General features: G+C 41.1%; 3 protein-coding genes and 1 pseudogene across 5 annotated transcripts; 3 read left to right on the top strand and 1 right to left on the bottom strand.

The window, feature by feature from the left end:
- Positions 1–186: 186 nt before the first annotated feature.
- On the top strand, positions 187–1253 carry LOC9663364 (annotated as a pseudogene).
- Positions 1254–10191: 8938 nt separating this feature from the next.
- On the top strand, positions 10192–11017 carry LOC9663363 (light-harvesting complex-like protein OHP2, chloroplastic). Its single transcript, XM_002993475.2, has 2 exons — positions 10192–10734; positions 10790–11017. The coding sequence occupies exons 1-2, from the start codon at positions 10295–10297 to the stop codon at positions 10902–10904; spliced, it is 555 nt and encodes a 184-aa protein (XP_002993521.2). The 5' UTR covers positions 10192–10294; the 3' UTR covers positions 10905–11017.
- A 114-nt stretch (positions 11018–11131) lies between these two features.
- Positions 11132–13169, top strand: LOC9663348. Of its 3 annotated transcripts, XM_024667158.1 has the most exons (5): positions 11133–11301; positions 11368–11676; positions 11770–12369; positions 12430–12595; positions 12682–13169. In XM_024667158.1, exons 1-5 carry the CDS (start codon positions 11245–11247, stop codon positions 12993–12995), a joined length of 1446 nt encoding a protein of 481 aa, XP_024522926.1. In that variant the 5' UTR covers positions 11133–11244; the 3' UTR covers positions 12996–13169. The 3 variants fall into 3 exon arrangements, with proteins under 3 accessions (XP_002993520.1, XP_024522926.1, XP_024522925.1); XM_002993474.2 differs by having other exon boundaries at positions 11132–11301; positions 11368–12369; XM_024667157.1 differs by having other exon boundaries at positions 11368–12369; positions 12433–12595.
- A 2384-nt stretch (positions 13170–15553) lies between these two features.
- Positions 15554–16832, bottom strand: LOC9663381 (protein ECERIFERUM 3; the record flags this gene model as incomplete). The annotated part of the gene is made up of 4 exons (XM_002993459.2): positions 15554–16106; positions 16188–16361; positions 16428–16538; positions 16623–16832. Coding segments are annotated over 4 exons (651 nt in total), but the record flags the coding sequence as incomplete, so codon positions are not given.
- Positions 16833–16848: the final 16 nt, after the last annotated feature.

The following is a 16848-nucleotide window of genomic DNA, read 5'->3' as shown; positions in this document are numbered from 1 at the left end:
TAATATACATGGTGGAGGCCCATATTGTAGGAGACCCTCCACATTCTATATCTATCCAAGGTGGTATAAACCATAAAAACCTTCCACATTGTATATCCCGAAGATATCTTTTTTGAGCTTCAGCAAGTCACAACCAATGGAAGGCTCCAATTGGACGGTAAGAGCAAGGGCGGAGGAGCAGCAACCATGGAGGTGGAGGAGCGCATTCTGACAAAGCTGGTAGCTCCAGATTTCCAGCTGCAAGCTCTCGGATCAAGATTTGCAGGCATAATTTGCTTCACCGCTGGATCGATTGGTGTCATGGGCTGCTCTGGGTGCTAGCATTCGTGCTCGTTCTCTCCACGCAGCATAGATCGGTTCTCGACAAGCCGGTGGTGATATTGATCTCCTTGGATGGATTTCGATGGGGATACCAGTGGAAAGTTGCGACTCCAAACATCGATCGCCTCATTTCCAACGGGACGGAAGCTTTCCCTGGCATGATTCCAGTGTATCCCAGCACCACCTTCCCGAACCACTATTCCATAGTTACAGGTAAGCCCATGAGAGAGTTTCTCTTTGTAGAAGTATCTTAGACTTAGACTTTGGCTGTTCTTACAGGTCTATATCCCGCTTGGCATGGAATCATTGCCAATCGCTTTCGTGACCCTGCCAACGAGAAGTTCACCACGGTCAATATCACCGCGAAATAGTGGATTGGCGAGCCGATATGGGAAACAGTGGTGAAAAACGGACTACATGCGGCTGTCTACTTTTGGCCGGGAGCACAGGTGGTGAGAGAGTCGTAGCCTTGTCATCCCGTCGAGATTTGTCCAAGCTACAATGAGTTGGTTCCATTCGAGGACAGAGTGGACGCTGTTCTGGGATACCTTGATCGTAGTGTGGTTCCAAGTTTCATAGGACTCTACTTTGAAGAACCGGATAAACAAGGCCACCGAGAAGGAGCGGACGCACCTCAGATCAGCGCTGCCATCACCAGGGTGGATTCGATGATAGGAAAGCTGCTGGAAGGCCTGGAGAAACGTAAAATTCTGGAAGAGGTGACGATCATTGTGGTTGGCGACCACGGTATGGTTGGAACATGCGAGAAGAAGCTCATCTCCTTGGAACCCTGGATCGAAATTCCAAAGGAAGCGATCACGGCTATGACAATCTTTTGGGTTCAATGCGGACGATTTTCATCGGGCATGGGCCGCAATTTGCCAAAGGAAAGAAGGTGCCGTCTTGCGTTAACGTGGAGGTGTATAACGTGATTACAACTATTCTGGGGATCAACGGGACCAGTAACAACGGAACGGCAGGTTTTGCTCTCTAAGTAGCCCTCTAACCATGGTGAGTTTTACTTCTAATCTATGTTTTCCGGGTGAATAAGTGCACAGTTTGGACTCCTCTTAAAGTTTGGAGCTGCTGTGATCTTTGTTTTCGTCCTAGGACTTGCAGTTTAATACCATTTATTGTCTAATTATCGAATGTTTGACCTCATTCTTCCATCTCACGCGCGGGATCTCGCATAAACTCGCGATCCTGGAATTCTTGTTCTCGTCTTTCTGGTTGGACGGAGCTTTCCTCCAAGCCGCTAGGAGCGCCACCTTGTGGAGCTAAGCTCGAGCCGCGCGAAGCCCAAGAGAGCAACAGGCTCATTGTCGAAAAAAATACGAGAAAAAGATGTGTGATCTCTAGAAGATCCGGAAGTACAATCTGGACGATGATCGAAGTCCACGAAACCAAATCCACTCCATCCATGCTCTCGAAAACCACCACTGCCTCCTCCAAGCTTCCACAGTTTCCATAGACCTCTATCAGTGTGTTTGCCACGAAAGTATCCATCCTATCCCTGGAAGAAGAAGAAGAAACGTCCCTGTGAATCTCCGGGACCTTAGCTCTTGTTCGATCTTCTTTCCTTTCGATTCTTTCTTCCTTCTCGATCGCTTGAGGGCAGCCACGAAAGACCGACAATGGGACTGGAATCCCTCGTCTTTCACCTGAGAAACCACCGCAAGGCCGATTCAAAGTCCCCATTCTCGGAGTAGCCCTGGATCATGGCATTCCACGAGACCAGATCGACCAGAGCTCGCTGCTGCATTGATTGGAAGACGAGGTCGCGTCGGCCATGCTACCGCATGGAGCGTACATGGAGATGAGATTGTTGGCGACGTAGATGCTGCTGCTCCAGCGATCGGTCAGATCGCTGTGGATTCTTGTCCCTGTTGCGAGATATTTCGTGCCGATGCATACCTTGAGAACGATGGAAATGCTTGGCTGGAGGCCATCCCGGCGGAGATTCTCGTAGATCTTGATGGACTTCGAAGCGCCGCTGCCTGACGATCGGCATGGATTTTCATGCTACATTTTTGCAAAGAACCCTAGATTTGCAAAGAATCCTAATCTTGGATCGACTCGGGCAGATTACGACGAGGAATCCCGGCGGAAGAAAGAGAAGTGTAATCAGCAACAGCGGTACGGAGGAAAACAGGAGAAAAGAGGCATCACAGCAATACGAAAAGGATGGGAAGAAAGTAAGAGACGATGATAATAGAAGAAGAAGCGAGGAAGGACGAAGAAAAAGGAGCAAACGCCACGACTATAGCAGCAGTGAGAGCGAATCGGAGAGAAGAAAGAGGCAGAAGCTACTGAGGATTCTCAAAGGTAAGTTTCCTCTCTTTTTTTTTCTATCCAGGTAGTGACCATTGGTTTTCTTTCTTCCAGATCGTAAGGTCTGATGACCAACAAGCTAAGAAAGTGCTCACACTGAGATCACGCAGCTCGCCCGCATTGCAAACTTGGCGATGGCCAATCGAAGGTACCTGGCTCGTGTTTTGTGTCCCAAAAGTTAGCAAGTCCAATTAATAGAATGTTTTATTAGTGATGGCGTAAAAATCTTAAGAAGTTCCTGTGATGAAAAACTACTAGCATTTTGTAATCTCAAATTTCTTGCATCATGATATGTCAATGTCTCTTAAGTGATTCAGCTCAAGTAGCAACATCCACCCTCAAGTCCCATTGCTTGGTTGATTCTCAGGCAATCGCCTAGATATCCATCATGTTTCCCACCTTTGTTTTACAGTTGTGAGCACTAAGCTTCCTATACATCTTACCAGTGCAGACTCTGTCCTGCTGATCACAAGATTCATTGGGAGAATAAGAGTTCTGTAGTAGCCAAGAATTATCACAACTAACATAGCCTTCATCTTGTTGTTGTAGACAGACAAACTAATCAGCTTGAAATAAACTAGAGAACACCAATTTAAACAAGCTGCTTACATTAATTAAATGTTTACTTAGACATAGTCAAGTCCAAGGGCCACATGCTACATGTGAAGGTTCTTAAATGCTTCTGGATGAAAGTCCATATTCTTATTTTTATTGCTCCACCAATCTTTCAGACATAATAAACAAATAGAAGAATAATTTCAAGCAGGTTTTAAAAGAAGAAGAAATCTAAGTGTTGGAATCAAATCTTTTTTTGGCTCAGTGAGCACATTCAGGATATGCTCTCCATTTTCTTCTTTTTGCCTCATCTCATGCTCATGTGCCTGGAGTTCTTCATTCTTATGTGCATCTCTAATGCATTTTCTCTACCCTACTCAATCATGATTTTGCCTTCCAATTTTTTTTCATCACTAAAAAATATTTAATTTTTATGTTGATAAATTATACTAAAATACCTAAGCATATTCTAGGTATATAGTCTACTCAACGAATTCATGTACAAATGACTATGTTTAGAGGCTCTCAGACTTAATAATAGAAGCATCTCTACATGGACTTGGTGAAATCTCTGAAATTTAAAAATTTAAATTTAAGAAGAATATCTTACAATATACTTGAATATTTTTGGATATTTCAGGTATATTCTTTACACTATAACATCTACTATAATACTATTTGTTGGTTAGAGACAAGGCTCTTCTCTTTGAGGTGTTGGGGTTCAATTCTATGCTGCACAATAGGATTTAAAATATAATAGGTTAATACTTAGTTCATTATCATTATGATTGATAGTAATCTACCATTATTCAAACATGAACAATGATCTAAAACATGTAATAATAGTAATAAAGCATCTTTGAATTAGATGGCTAATATAAGTTCAATTAAATTACTAATAAGCTGACAACCTGCTTTACTTAGCCTTATGCTAACAGTAAAATGGGAGGGACACTAATAATTGTTTTTTAAAATACCACCAAGAGCCCTCTTTTGGCTCTTTGCATTTAAATGCAGGAATTTTGGGTGTATGATAGCTATTAAAAAAATAAATAAGAAACAAAATTTCCAGCTTTCCAAAACTCTATGTTCTTGCTAGAACATTATTGTTTGGTACAGCATTTGGCAGCGAAAAGCCAGCCATGGCTTTGGCCAACACCATGGCACTTTTTCTTTGCTCAGTACCATGGGGTATAGTGGTGACATAAGATTTCTTCTCTACTCGGCCATGGCATTAGCACTTATACTACAACTTTAATCTTTTTTCTCTAGTGAAAGTCCTAGGCTTATTTACTAAATCCTGCTTGGCTAGTGCCACATGCTCAATGGTGTGGTCTTGGGGGCATGATTGTTGAGCCATGGCAGCCCTGGTGTGGACTGTGATAGTGCTACCAATGCACCACTGGCACCATAGCATTGCTATGGGGTATACAAGTTCTTTTTGTTTTTTCTTTTTTGTTCTTATCAGATTTGATGAGAGACAATGCAGCTAACATATGGTACAACACAGAATTTTTAAGGTATGGTGATCTTGAGCAAGTTGATCTCATTATTCATGAGCTCAAGGGCTGGAATGTTGATGCCAACAATTGTGACACCTGTTTTTTTTTTTGGTTTTATTGTATCCTTTTTTTCAGTTTCTCTATGTGATTCCGTGATATGAATTTAGATGCAATTAATTTTTTTTGTCCAAACAACATAAGGCAAAGAAGAATGATGTAAGCAAGTAGAATTATATCAATATTTTGTTTTTCCTTTCTTTGTTTAGATCAATAGATGAGCTGAGTGACATATTTCATTGATTAGTGTAGCTTTTTATAGGTTTGGTGTAAAACCATCACATCGAATATGAGGTCCATTGTAATTTTTTTGTTTATAGTTTTTAATCTATCTTTGTTTGATTCGGCAGGCCATAGAATGATGCAATAATCTTTAAGGTTTTCCAAGAGAAGATTGACAATATCTCCTTCCTTAGGAGTGAGTGAGTGATGTAATAATATTAAATAATTTGCTGCACATTGCATTTTTTGCTTGATAGTAGTATTATCCCTATTTGTTAATCCACTTAATCAACTGGAAGATTATATTATAAACATTTTTATATTTTATAAATACAAGAATATTTTTATTGAATATTAACAAACTAGAATATACTAGAAAGTGTTTAGGAAAGTTTATAAATTATAAATATAAAATTAATATAAATGAATAACAACTGTAAGATGGTAGAATATCCTAGAATATTTAGGCATATTTTAGGTATATCCACTACCCAAAACCAAAAATATAAAATAGATATTATAAATTTTATTTAAAATTATAATTTTTTTTATTTATTTACAAAAATATTAAAATTTATACTCATGTCATTTCAAACTATACAAGAACTATAATCCCAAAACAGCACATAAACAATGCAAGAAACTAGTGGTGCTTATAATGGTAATTAGAGGTAAAACTTATTTTTTCCATTTATATCTACTTTATTTTTAAATTGATTTGAAATCAAAAACTGTATTGATAAATGTGATGTGTTGTCTTTCCCTAATTTGCAAAAGACTTAGATGACATGGCAAAAGAAGCCATATGTAAAATATTGGCTATATCACTAAAATCTACTATGTTAGCCATACAAAGTATCTTGAAAATAAAATTTCAGTGGTTATGATTTTATACTCTTCTCTAACAATAACATTAATATTGATGCTTTTCTTCTTCAATCTTTCGAATTCCTTATTAATGTTATACTAGAGAAGCAAAAAAAACCTTGAAATGAGTACTTTAGCAAATTTAAGTATCTCAAATAGGATGTATGTGTAGATATATTGAGGGAAATTAACATAATTATTGTGCTTCTTAGACCGATTTTCCTTGGCATTATGATTCTCTTGAGCACTACTATGAAACTAATAGATAACATTATTATATTACATAATTGTTTTCTTAAAAAACTGAAGTATAATACAGCTTTTAATGGTTGATGACATATCATTCTAAAAAGTAAAACAATCTTGCTTTTAATATAAATAACATTATTTTTTATAAATATATTCAATATGGCACACATGTTTAATATATATAATCTAAAGTAAAATCTAGTTTTCTTATAATGATATGAAAGAAACACTTGATACTTATTTTCTTAGGATTTGTTTTGGTATGAAGATAATCTAGAAAGTCAGTGGGCATGAGATTAATTTTTGAATACTGTTCCTGCAAGCTTCAATGTCTATAAAAATTTTGGTGGTATATACAGTTTGGCAATAAACAACATTTCTGGCATAATCCTCTCCATTTTTACATTTTTCCACGTGTTTTACTGAACCCTATAGAATAGACTATGAAAACTAATATAAAATATGTCTTAGGTCAGATTTGTTGTAAAGTCATTATTAATTATTGCTTTAGGCTTTTGTTTCACTGAAAAGTTACATGTTGAAGTGTACCTTATTCAAATAAATTAGAGGTTTATGTAGTTTTTATTCCCTAAAATAAGTTCTATTGTTATAGGTATAGGCTCACATGCTCAACATAATGGGAATTCTTGACAATTTTAGTTGTTGAGTTGATGAGTTTTTACCTCTTTATATCCTAGGAGAAGAAATGAACTAGACTAATCAGGCAAGCCACTCGTACTAAATAAAGCTAATACATTGCAATCCTCTTATTTTGCTATAAGTCTAATCTCTTTGTAAGAGTTAATTGGCAGCATGTTGTGAATTAGCACTCTTGTCAAAATGCATGGTACCTCTATTGAAGAAAGTTGTAAGAAAAGAAACATCATCTGCTTGGACATCAATTTCTTCTCTGCACTCCAACTTTCCTACTCAAACCAGATAACATTGAACTCAAGCATCTAGACGACCACTTTCATATCTTGTTTAGCTTGTCACACACAAAATAGTTTAGCAGGTCCATGCTTATGGGATTATCACTACAAACCCCAAATTAGAGATTGCTTACAGAAAAAAAAATTCATAATAAAAGAAAGAAAATAAGCACAGTATGTTGCTATAAAAACTATCAGAAAAAAAACTAAAAGACAAACTGAGTTTTGTGTTCAGAAAACTATGTGAAATTCATGTGCGATGATATCAAGCTTATGGACGACAAGCTCACAGATAGTGGTGTCTTAGAGTGGCTCAAGAACATTGTCAATGCAACGAGTAAAAATTAAACTTCCAAAATGAGATGCCTCTAACCTTGAGCTTTGCAAATGCAAGCTCCAATTCCACCATCAAAACCTCTAACAAATGCCAAAGTTGACCTCATACTTGTGAAGACAAAATATCTTGGATTCCTTATGACAACAAAGTCTATCCCAACTCATGCCTTGGGTCTATAGCTACAGTGAAAAACTTTTGGAGCTACATAGTAAGTGTTTCCAACAAAAACTATGAACTTGTCATCTATAACAAAGTGTGTTGGCTGGTCACTTTTTTTTTCCCTGTTATCTAACTTAGAAGTGTTTATTATTTTAGGGCAAAAAGCAAAGCCAGGAATTTTATCATATGGTACATAGCTATTTTTTCATGACTTCTTTAGTTTTTGACATTACATATGCAAGACAATTGATTCCTAAATTCATGATAACATAAATCCATTTTTTTCTCTGTTTTATATTAAGGGAAAGAGTTCTAAGAAGATCATGTCAATGAGATGCCAATCAAGGACATCAACAACCATTACTACTAATGCTAGGGTGATACACAAAGGAAAACTTGTATTCTTTGAAACAGGCACAATTGAGTGTGTTATGTTAATTGATGTTGCTAATGCAGAAAGTTTTGAGATACATATTGTTGGGTTCAATGAGAGTACCAAGCATCTTTCAAGTGAAATTGAGCAAGGTAGCATCTATATATTTTCAGGGAACAACAATGAAAAGAGTACACCTATATTGTGTAATGAAAATATTACATCTAAATATGTTAAAGGTCACACTTATATGTTATTCCGACTATTGAATGTTATGCATAGAAACAATAAACAGTGGCATTAAAATGGAAAATTGTATACCATAAGTAATTTTATGGGAAGCTCTGACTCATACCCCAATCACCAATGATCTTTGCTAAGCTGAGGTGGCAATAGGACCATTTGTGATCTTTGCACTATGCTTTGGAAAGCATGTATTGCTCATGGTCACTACATGCCTCAAATAGCAATCACATATTATACATCAATCCTGCTCTTGGGTTCTTACTGGAACTTCCCATTGAGAGGGTAAATAGGCAGCACCCTATGAGAAATAAATTTTCATTAAGGCTAAACACAAAATCTAAGGCAAGATCTAAAACACTCATTCAATCTCAAGTCACTCAACTCCATGTTATGCTAGAAGGAAATTGAGATGCACTCCTCCACTCCTGCAACAAGGACCATGATGCCATTACAACTGTCACAGTCGAAGCTGTTGACTCACCAGGGCTGTATATAGACACATCTGGTGGGCACCCCTAGAGGCCATCGTTTTTGGAATTTTTAGGGTTGGAAGTTTGCAGCCTTTTGCTGTTTTAATATTGTCCTGGATACAGCTTCTACCTCACTAACTACTTGAATGTGATAGCTGGCTCAATGCCAAATAGGGTGAGAAAGAGAGGAAAGAAGGCTGATAACTAAATAATAATTTTTTGTGTAGCAGTATTACAAATTAAGAAGAAGAAATTAAATTAAGGTTCAAATACTTGCTCAAGCTCCTGATGCATAGGCTTCTAGACACAAGCTTTCATAGACCATTAAATCGTTAGCAAGAATCCTTATTAATCTGAAGGATTTAAAAATTATCATATGACTTTAGGAGAAATCATTGCAAACTCAAGCCATAGGACACTCAACCATCCCATAAAGATTGTGCAACATTGAAAAAGGTGGCTAGGGTGTTTTTCTGGTGATCATGGGTAGGATGTATGGATTAATCAGAATTATAAACTGGATCATGATGGTGTTGCAATTGGTTTTCACACAATTTTGATGAACATCTTTCTAAATCAAGGTTTTGTGTCAGGACCTCAACTATTCGAGGTTAGTATTTAAATTGTGCAGAAAATCACAACAATTGGATTAAGAAATATCCTAGGATACAGCTAGATATTCTAGGTATTTTCTGTATACTGAGGTTTTCTAGAGCAAACCAAAACTTAAAATAAAACATAGATTATAAGCTAAATATACTAATTATAGTAGTTTAGCATGGGTTCTAATTCCTAATTAATCCCATATCCCAAACACTCAAATTATAAATACTAAAAAATTGAAAATAATAATAGCCCTTTAATTAAAATTAAATCTAGATCATCCAAAAGGAATCTATAGAAAAGAATATGCTATGAATATAGTGTTGGTGAGGGCATTCTCTTTAACACAAGTGTCTGAAAAGATTAAATGGCGTTATTTTATCTTTTCCGAAATTATTATAAATAATAATTCAAATAGTGTAGAAAAAAATTCTTAAGAATGTATCACTGGAAGTGATTAAGTGTTTTAGTTTTTTTTGAGCACTTTAATCTTGGTGGTAAGTTTATACTTTTCTTTACTCAGCAAAACTAACATCAAAATTATTAGTAGAATCATAAATGTGGCCATGTTTTAAGAAGCTGCAAATCTGTATCCTTTGCTAATAGAAGTATCACAGCCAAATGTAAGACTATAGATTAGAAATACAAAGATACCAAGCTATCAGTAATTGGATGTGGAGATCTAATGACTTGTTCTAATATTGAAAGTATCTTGCATAGATTCTCTTTTAAAAAAGGTTAATATATGCAACCAAAGGTCAAGCTTGTAAGACTTGTTCTCCCCTGCTAATTGCACTTTTAGTAGATATTAAAAGGTGCAAATTGAACCCAACCATAAACTGTCTTTTGGATGATCAAGTTGCAAATATAGGAATGGAACTGTAGCGGAAATGTCTAGCTTAGCAACAAATAGAAATGGATACTTAGAATGGTAAATAGGATAATCTTATTATTATCATTACATGCCATGGGAATTGAACACGCAACTGGTGTCGTGAAGCCCTAAAATTCTGCTCAATGCAAGGCCTTGGGCGCTCCACGTCAGCTCACTGCGCGCTACAGAGATCGAGATGGCTATGGCCTTGTTCGTCCCTAGCCCTTCTTCTTCCTCCTCCTCCACTCACGGATGGAAGAGATTCCAATCCCCATCGCGCTCGCGATCGATCGTCCAGGTAAGGGCTTCCTCCTCCTCGCCTCCGCCGGATTCCCCCGGCTCGACGCCGTTGCGCCGCCCGGGAGCGCCTAGCACCGTCAAGCCAGCGCCATCGCCATCGCCATCGCCATCGCCATCACCGGACACGCCAGCCCCATCCCCACCTCCAGCTCCAGCTCCAGCTCCAGCGAATCCTATCGCTGCTGCCACTGGATTTGAGAGCGGCGTGACGGTGGAATTCCAGCGGCAACGAGCCAAGGAGCTCCAAGAGTACTTCCTGGACAGGAAATTCCAGCGCCAGGCCGAGGAGGGCCAGATCTTTGGCTGGAGCCGCAAGAACGAGGTCGGCAATGGCAGGTAAACCCATCAATCCACACAAAATTCGCAGCCAATCTCTCTTCCAATCTCGCAGATGGGCGATGTTTGGGATCGCGGTGGGATTGCTCACAGAGTTCGCGACTGGATCTAGCATTGTCGATCAGCTGAGAATCGTCGTCGCCAATCTGGGAATCGCCGATTTCGACTAAGGAAGGAGAACTCAAAGAACAAGGAACGCGCGTTTTAGGGCTCAAGTTCGTACATACCAATCTCATTACGTACGCTTGTCGTACGCACATAGTCATTCTTACCGTACAGAGAATATCCGGGGTGTGTTTTAGGGCTTTCGTACCCACCGTGCCCGTTGAGATATTCCTACCGTACATAGAATATTCTTCTGTGTTTATACGATTAGGGCTTGGGCAATGAGAAATTGAGCCACTCAAATGGGGCTTGGAATGGCGGGCGTGGAATGGCGATGGAGGTGAGGCGATCGCGGCCAATCTCGCGGATTTTCTCGTGATTTCTCTGCGCGGAGGTACTGCCGTGATGGCGCCCGCAGAAGCTGGGGAAATTCCTGGTAGCGAAGAGCGGCGAGCATTTCAGGTCAGGGTTTCTTCCTCTACCTGTGAAAAGCGTGAGATTCCTCTACGCTTCTTCCCATTTGATCAGGTGGAAGAAGACGAGCCAGTGCTGAAGCGTGCCGCGTCGGTGTTCTTCGCGGATATGGTGGCGAGCGCCACTTCTTCGTTGGAGAGCTGCGCGCGATCGAATTACCCCAACGGCAAAGACGCGAATCTGGTGGAGCCTTTTGCTTCCGCTCCTCCATTCTGGGAGGGTGGCCCTCCTCCAGCAACTCTCTTGGATCTCAACGTTCCATTGCTGGCACCAAAGCTGGATTGCTCAAGCGCTGGTGGTGGTGGTGGTGGTGGTGGCGATCCCCTCTTTGACTTTCAAGAGTTCCACCATCGTCTCCACGACGTAAGCAAAGCTCCATTCTCGCAGTATCATTACGATGACCATCTTACCTGGGAGAGTTTTTTTACTCCTGCCGCTGCTGCTTCTGGTACTCAGGGCCAAGACGATCCTTTCCAGGGTTACAACGTGAGCTCTTCGCACGATCGCGGCTATAATGGTAGCGTCTCTCAGCTCCTTGACGCGTTAGCGCCACCACGACCGGCAGAGTCTTGTAGCGGCGGTAACGTCCAAGCCAGGATGGGAAATCTCATGGAGCTTCTCTACGGACGCCAGGAGGCTGCTTCTCAGCTCGGGCCGCCACCGGCGATGGAGTCTTCGACCGGTGATGGAGCTAAAGTTCAAGACAAAGCTGGCGACGACGATGGTGGGTTTGTGGAGCCTCTGTACAGTCGCATACGGAGCCAGGAGGAGGATGAGCAGGATTTGGAGTTTGGGAACTTCTGGGATGGCGAGAAGCCTGCTCAGCACTCGGCGTTGCCGGGAGCTTGCACGGCCGACTGTCACGACTTGGTGAGCAGCATCTCGAACCTGTCGAAGGTTTTGCTGTCGCACTATGGAGCTCGAGAGAAGAAGGCACCGAATTCTTTTCTGCGACAAGCAGGGATAAAGGACTTGCAGTCGGCCATATTGGACCTCTCCAAGTGCCTCGTTCATGCACACGGCCAGCAAAATGCCACTGTGGAGGATGCAAATCAGGTAAGTACTTAGCTTTTGTTTCTCTTTTCCTCTATTTCATATTACTGCTGGAGAGTTTAGCAGGTCGAAGAGAGCAAGAACCCTTCCGAGGAGGATCCAAACTTTGGACTGTACAGCGAGACTGACGAGCAGCCTGCCGAGCACGACGAAGACGGTAACGAGCAGCTTGTGACGAGGTTTAAGATTCTCTTGGAATTGGCTGGAAAAGGTCCCAAGGAGGTGGAAGGTATGCATTCTTATTTGAGGAGCTCTTAAACTGTAGTTTCAATTCATCTAGCAAAATCCATCTAACAATCTGGATGTAACATGCAGAGGTTGTCTCCAAAAGCGATCCCGAGCCCGAGGAGAAGCAGCAGAACCCTTCGTACCTCGACAGCAACCAAGTGGAGCAGAGGCTGGCGCTCTTGAGAAGCCGCCCCCAGTGGAGTGATGACGATGGTGCCGCGACGATGAGTGGCGAGGACATCCAAGTGCGAGACGACTACGTTCCGAAACGTACCGCGTCCTTGAAGGAGCTGTCCGACCGCCTCATGAAGAATGGCGTGCAAGCAGCAGCAGCAGCAGCAAATCCAGCAGCAGACAAGGGGTCTGATAGCAGCGAAGAGTTCGGCTGGGAGCACATCTAAGATCATCTCTTGCGCTTTGCGTGTAAGTAAGTTTGCTAAAGTGGAGATCTTCAAACTTCCAGACTGGATTTCCTTAGTAGAAAAGCTATAAAGACAAAAAGAGAGGCACTGCTGGTGTCCACCAAGAAGTGTACAGTACGATCAAAAAAAGAGACGCTTGGATTTCTCTCAAAAGGTCTGCATTGATTTGAATCCCACCGATGTGTCAGCCTTTGGTCTTTATGGTATTGACTTTGCAAAGCAAGGATCTCTTGGATTTTTGGTAACCAACTCGCGTAAAAGTTCTAAGATTTGGTAGCGGTTTGATGCCAACCTTGGCACCTTCTTGTCATGACTTGCCACACAAAAGATCACAACCTCATAAATCCATCCTTGCGAAGTTGCAACCTCGAAACAACAAAAAGCTGGTGCTTGAAGAGAAAAAATAGTATCCATCTTGGCTTGCAACTCTTTCTTGTCATTGTTTTTACTCTAGTTTGTCTACCATGTGCGCAATCTCGCTGGAATTCTTGGCTGGAACTTCCTGAGACTGCCACAACTTGGCCACGAACAAAAACAAAAAACTTAACAAAGATTTGGATTGTCATTCAATCCTTGAAAAGAGGCTGTCACTGCATTGCCATGAATCGCAGAGGCAGTGGGCAAATAATAATCATCCAGCTAAAGCTATCCTCAAAAGCTATATAGAAACTTTCTCCACTTCTTTTCTTCTTGTGTTCTTCGTTTGAGTCTTGTGAATCTACTTTCCCTGCTCTTGAGTGAGCATCTCTGCTTGCTTTGTCTGCTGGCTGGCTGGCTGCTGCTGCTGCTACTGCGAGGAGGATTGAATCCAATCCAATCCAATCCAAGTGTGGAGGAATTTAAGGTACATGTCGCTGCTGGCAAGGCTGTTCTCTCTCTGCTCGAACGTAAACTCCGAAAAAAAAAGACCCGCTGCCGTAGCCAGACCATGTCTATGGTGTGTAATTTGTAAAAAACGTAACATTTGTAGTGTAGATTTCGATATACTTAGGGTATTTTATTTATTTTTTAAGGGTTGACATTAACTGTTAAATAAAAAATCATACTTCTTAAGTAAGGTAAAAAAACATTTTAACTATTAAAATAATATATATGGCAATTTACTTTTGATGGTAGATCAACTTAGGAAATAAAGATTATAACATTTTTTGAAGGGTTAAAATTAAAATTATCTTTCTTTGAAAAGTAAAATGGCTTAAGAAAAGTGTAAAAGCCTTCAAACATACTTAAACATTAGCAAAAGCCATGTGGCACTTTTTCATTGAGTCTGAATTTGGATGCCCATACATGGGTATGAATGACCATTGATAACGCCATAGGCCATGCATGTTCTATAGATGACTTATGAATACCACATGAATTCATTGCTTAGAGGCCTCAAAGTTTTTTTAATTTCAAATAATACGTAGATTATCTGGACATGATAGGCATTGTTAAAGAACATAGTGTCTCATCTCTAATATTAAGCTATTTCAACTCTTCTTCAGGTAATGAGATTGAAGATAAGGACAACAATGAATCATAGGTGATTCGGTGCTTTAATTATATATTGTAATCTTTCATGTTATGGATCTTTAGACTTTTAACAACTTTTTGCAGTCACATGGATTTGCTAGTGCAGTAACATTTTGCACCTGGATGGACTTGAAGATTTTAGAGACCAACACCATAAGTTATCTTGCATCTTACTTTGGAATTTCATAATTAACATTGTAGCAGCCATGGGGAAAAAATATGCTAATAAAAAACCCATAACAATGGGAGCACACAGTTAGATCAGGTTTTGATAAAGAAAGTGTTGTCCATAGCTGTTGGCAGTGCTATGGTGTGTCGACTATTATATACATGGGATGGGGTCATCCATTATGCCATTGGAATGGGCATGATGGCTATGGGGAGAAGGAAAGAAATTCATTTATGAGAAAATAGAAATAAAGTTACGCTTTTTTACAAACTAACGCCATCGGCTGGGAGCACTCCTGCACATCTAAGATCATCTCTTGCATGTAAGTAAGTTTGCTAAAGTGGAGATCTTCAAACTTCCAGACTGGATTTTCTTAGTGGAAAAGCTATAAAAATAAAAAAAGAGACACTAGCTGGTGTCCACCAAGAAATGTACACTGGAAAGGCGATCAAGAAAAGAGACGCTTGGATTTCTCTCAAAAGGTCTGCATTGATTTGAATCCCACCAATGTGTCAGCCTTTGGTCTTTATGGTATTGACTTTGCAATGCAAGGATCTCTTGTATTTTTGGTAACCAACTCGCGTGAAAGTTCTAAGATTTGGTAGCGGTTTAATGCCAACCTTGGCACCTTCTTGTCATGACTTGTGACACAAAAGATCACAACCTCATAAATCCATCCTTGGGAAGTTGCAACCTCGAAACAACAAAAAGCTGGTGCTTGGAGAGAGAAAAAGTATCCATCTTGGAGTTTGTCTACCATGTACGCAATCTCGCTGGAATTCTTGTCTGGAACTCCCTGAGACTGCCACAACTTCGCCCAAGAAGCCATGAACAAGAACAAACAGTGACAGTGTAAGAAATTAACAAAGATTTGGATCGTCATTCAATCCTTGAAAAGAGGCTGTCACTGCATTGCCATGAATCGCAGAGGCAGTGAGCAAATAATAATCATCCAGCTAAAGCTATCCTCAAAGCCATATAGAAACTTTCTCCACTTCTTCTTTTCTTCTTGTGTTCTTCGTTTGAGCCTTGTGAATCTATTTTCCCTGCTCTTGAGTGAGCATCTCTGCTTTCTTTGTCTGCTGGCTGGCTGGCTGGCTGGCTGCTGCTGCTACTGCGAGGAGTGTGGATTGAATCCAATCCAATCCAATCCAAGTGTGGAGGAATTGAAGGTACCTGGTGTCGCTGCTGGCATGGCTGTTCTCTCTCTGCTCGAACGTAAACTCCGAAGGAAAAAGACCCGTTGCCACTTACACCTGCGTGAAGCCCCGGCTCAAAGCTGCTTGCCAGACCGTGTCGATCCTTTCCACATCAATGCTTCCCACTTCGTGGTGGCTCCACTCCTCCAGTGCGTGCAGCAAACCCCCGGCATGGCAGGCAGCAACAACCCCTCGGTCATTTATATACTGCACATGAGAGAAAAGAGAGAAGAGTGAGTTACGTCCACGCGCTGGAAAAGCCAAGAGGGAAAAAGAGCTCTCTCCTACCTCGCAAGTGTGGACTCCGGCCACGTCTTTGGGAAGTCTCATCCCAACCAGCTTCCCGTATGTGCAGTCGCTGCGCACCTCCTGCACTGGCGGCACGACAAACTGGTGGAAGTGCGTCCCCACCGGCGCAAATCCTTGCTCTCGTTCGGTAACCCACTTGCCAATGATCCATCTCTGCAGAGAAAGAAGTAAAAACGATGTGTAAGAGCTGTAAGACTTGGCGTCGTGCGCTTTACCAACCTTGCAGTACTGGCCAGCTTGGTATTTAGTGACATGAACCAGGTTCCTGCGGTGCTCCGCGGCGGCCTCGCTCAGAATGGATTCGTAGCGACTTCTGGAGCTTGTCAACATCTGAAGTGGAGGAAATGCGATGGATTAGATCGCTTCGTAACTCCACGGCTAGCTACTTAAGCCTGAAGTGAATGAGACACATACCAGCACGCGGACTCCCTTTCTGCACAAGTAGAGAGCGATGGCCCGGCCCAGCTTGGACGTTGCTCCTGTCAGGAACACCTCTTCCACTTCGGCCGGGAGCTCGTTGAGGACCACCGCGGCTGTCAGGGTGTTCCCGTGAACCACCCTGACTCTCAAGTCAGGATGCTTCTTGACAAACAACAATCCACCTCCGTTGAGTGCTTCGTTCTGTCACCAACGAGAAGAG

Source organism: Selaginella moellendorffii, unplaced genomic scaffold (genome assembly GCF_000143415.4).
Source record: "Selaginella moellendorffii unplaced genomic scaffold, v1.0 SELMOscaffold_161, whole genome shotgun sequence".
Taxonomy (NCBI): domain Eukaryota; kingdom Viridiplantae; phylum Streptophyta; class Lycopodiopsida; order Selaginellales; family Selaginellaceae; genus Selaginella; species Selaginella moellendorffii.
This window is presented reverse-complemented; position numbering and strand designations above follow the sequence as displayed.

Excerpts from the sequence above, each read along its gene's own strand:
- LOC9663348 (XM_002993474.2), top strand. The coding sequence starts at position 11,245 with ATGGCGCCCGCAGAAGCTGGGGAAATTCCTGGTAGCGAAGAGCGGCGA. Across the intron at positions 12,370-12,429 it reads CTGTGGAGGATGCAAATCAG|CAGGTCGAAGAGAGCAAGAA; the intron begins GTAAGTACTTAG and ends TGGAGAGTTTAG. Across the intron at positions 12,596-12,681 it reads AGGTCCCAAGGAGGTGGAAG|AGGTTGTCTCCAAAAGCGAT; the intron begins GTATGCATTCTT and ends TGTAACATGCAG.
- LOC9663363 (XM_002993475.2), top strand. The coding sequence starts at position 10,295 with ATGGCTATGGCCTTGTTCGTCCCTAGCCCTTCTTCTTCCTCCTCCTCC. Across the intron at positions 10,735-10,789 it reads AACGAGGTCGGCAATGGCAG|ATGGGCGATGTTTGGGATCG; the intron begins GTAAACCCATCA and ends CCAATCTCGCAG.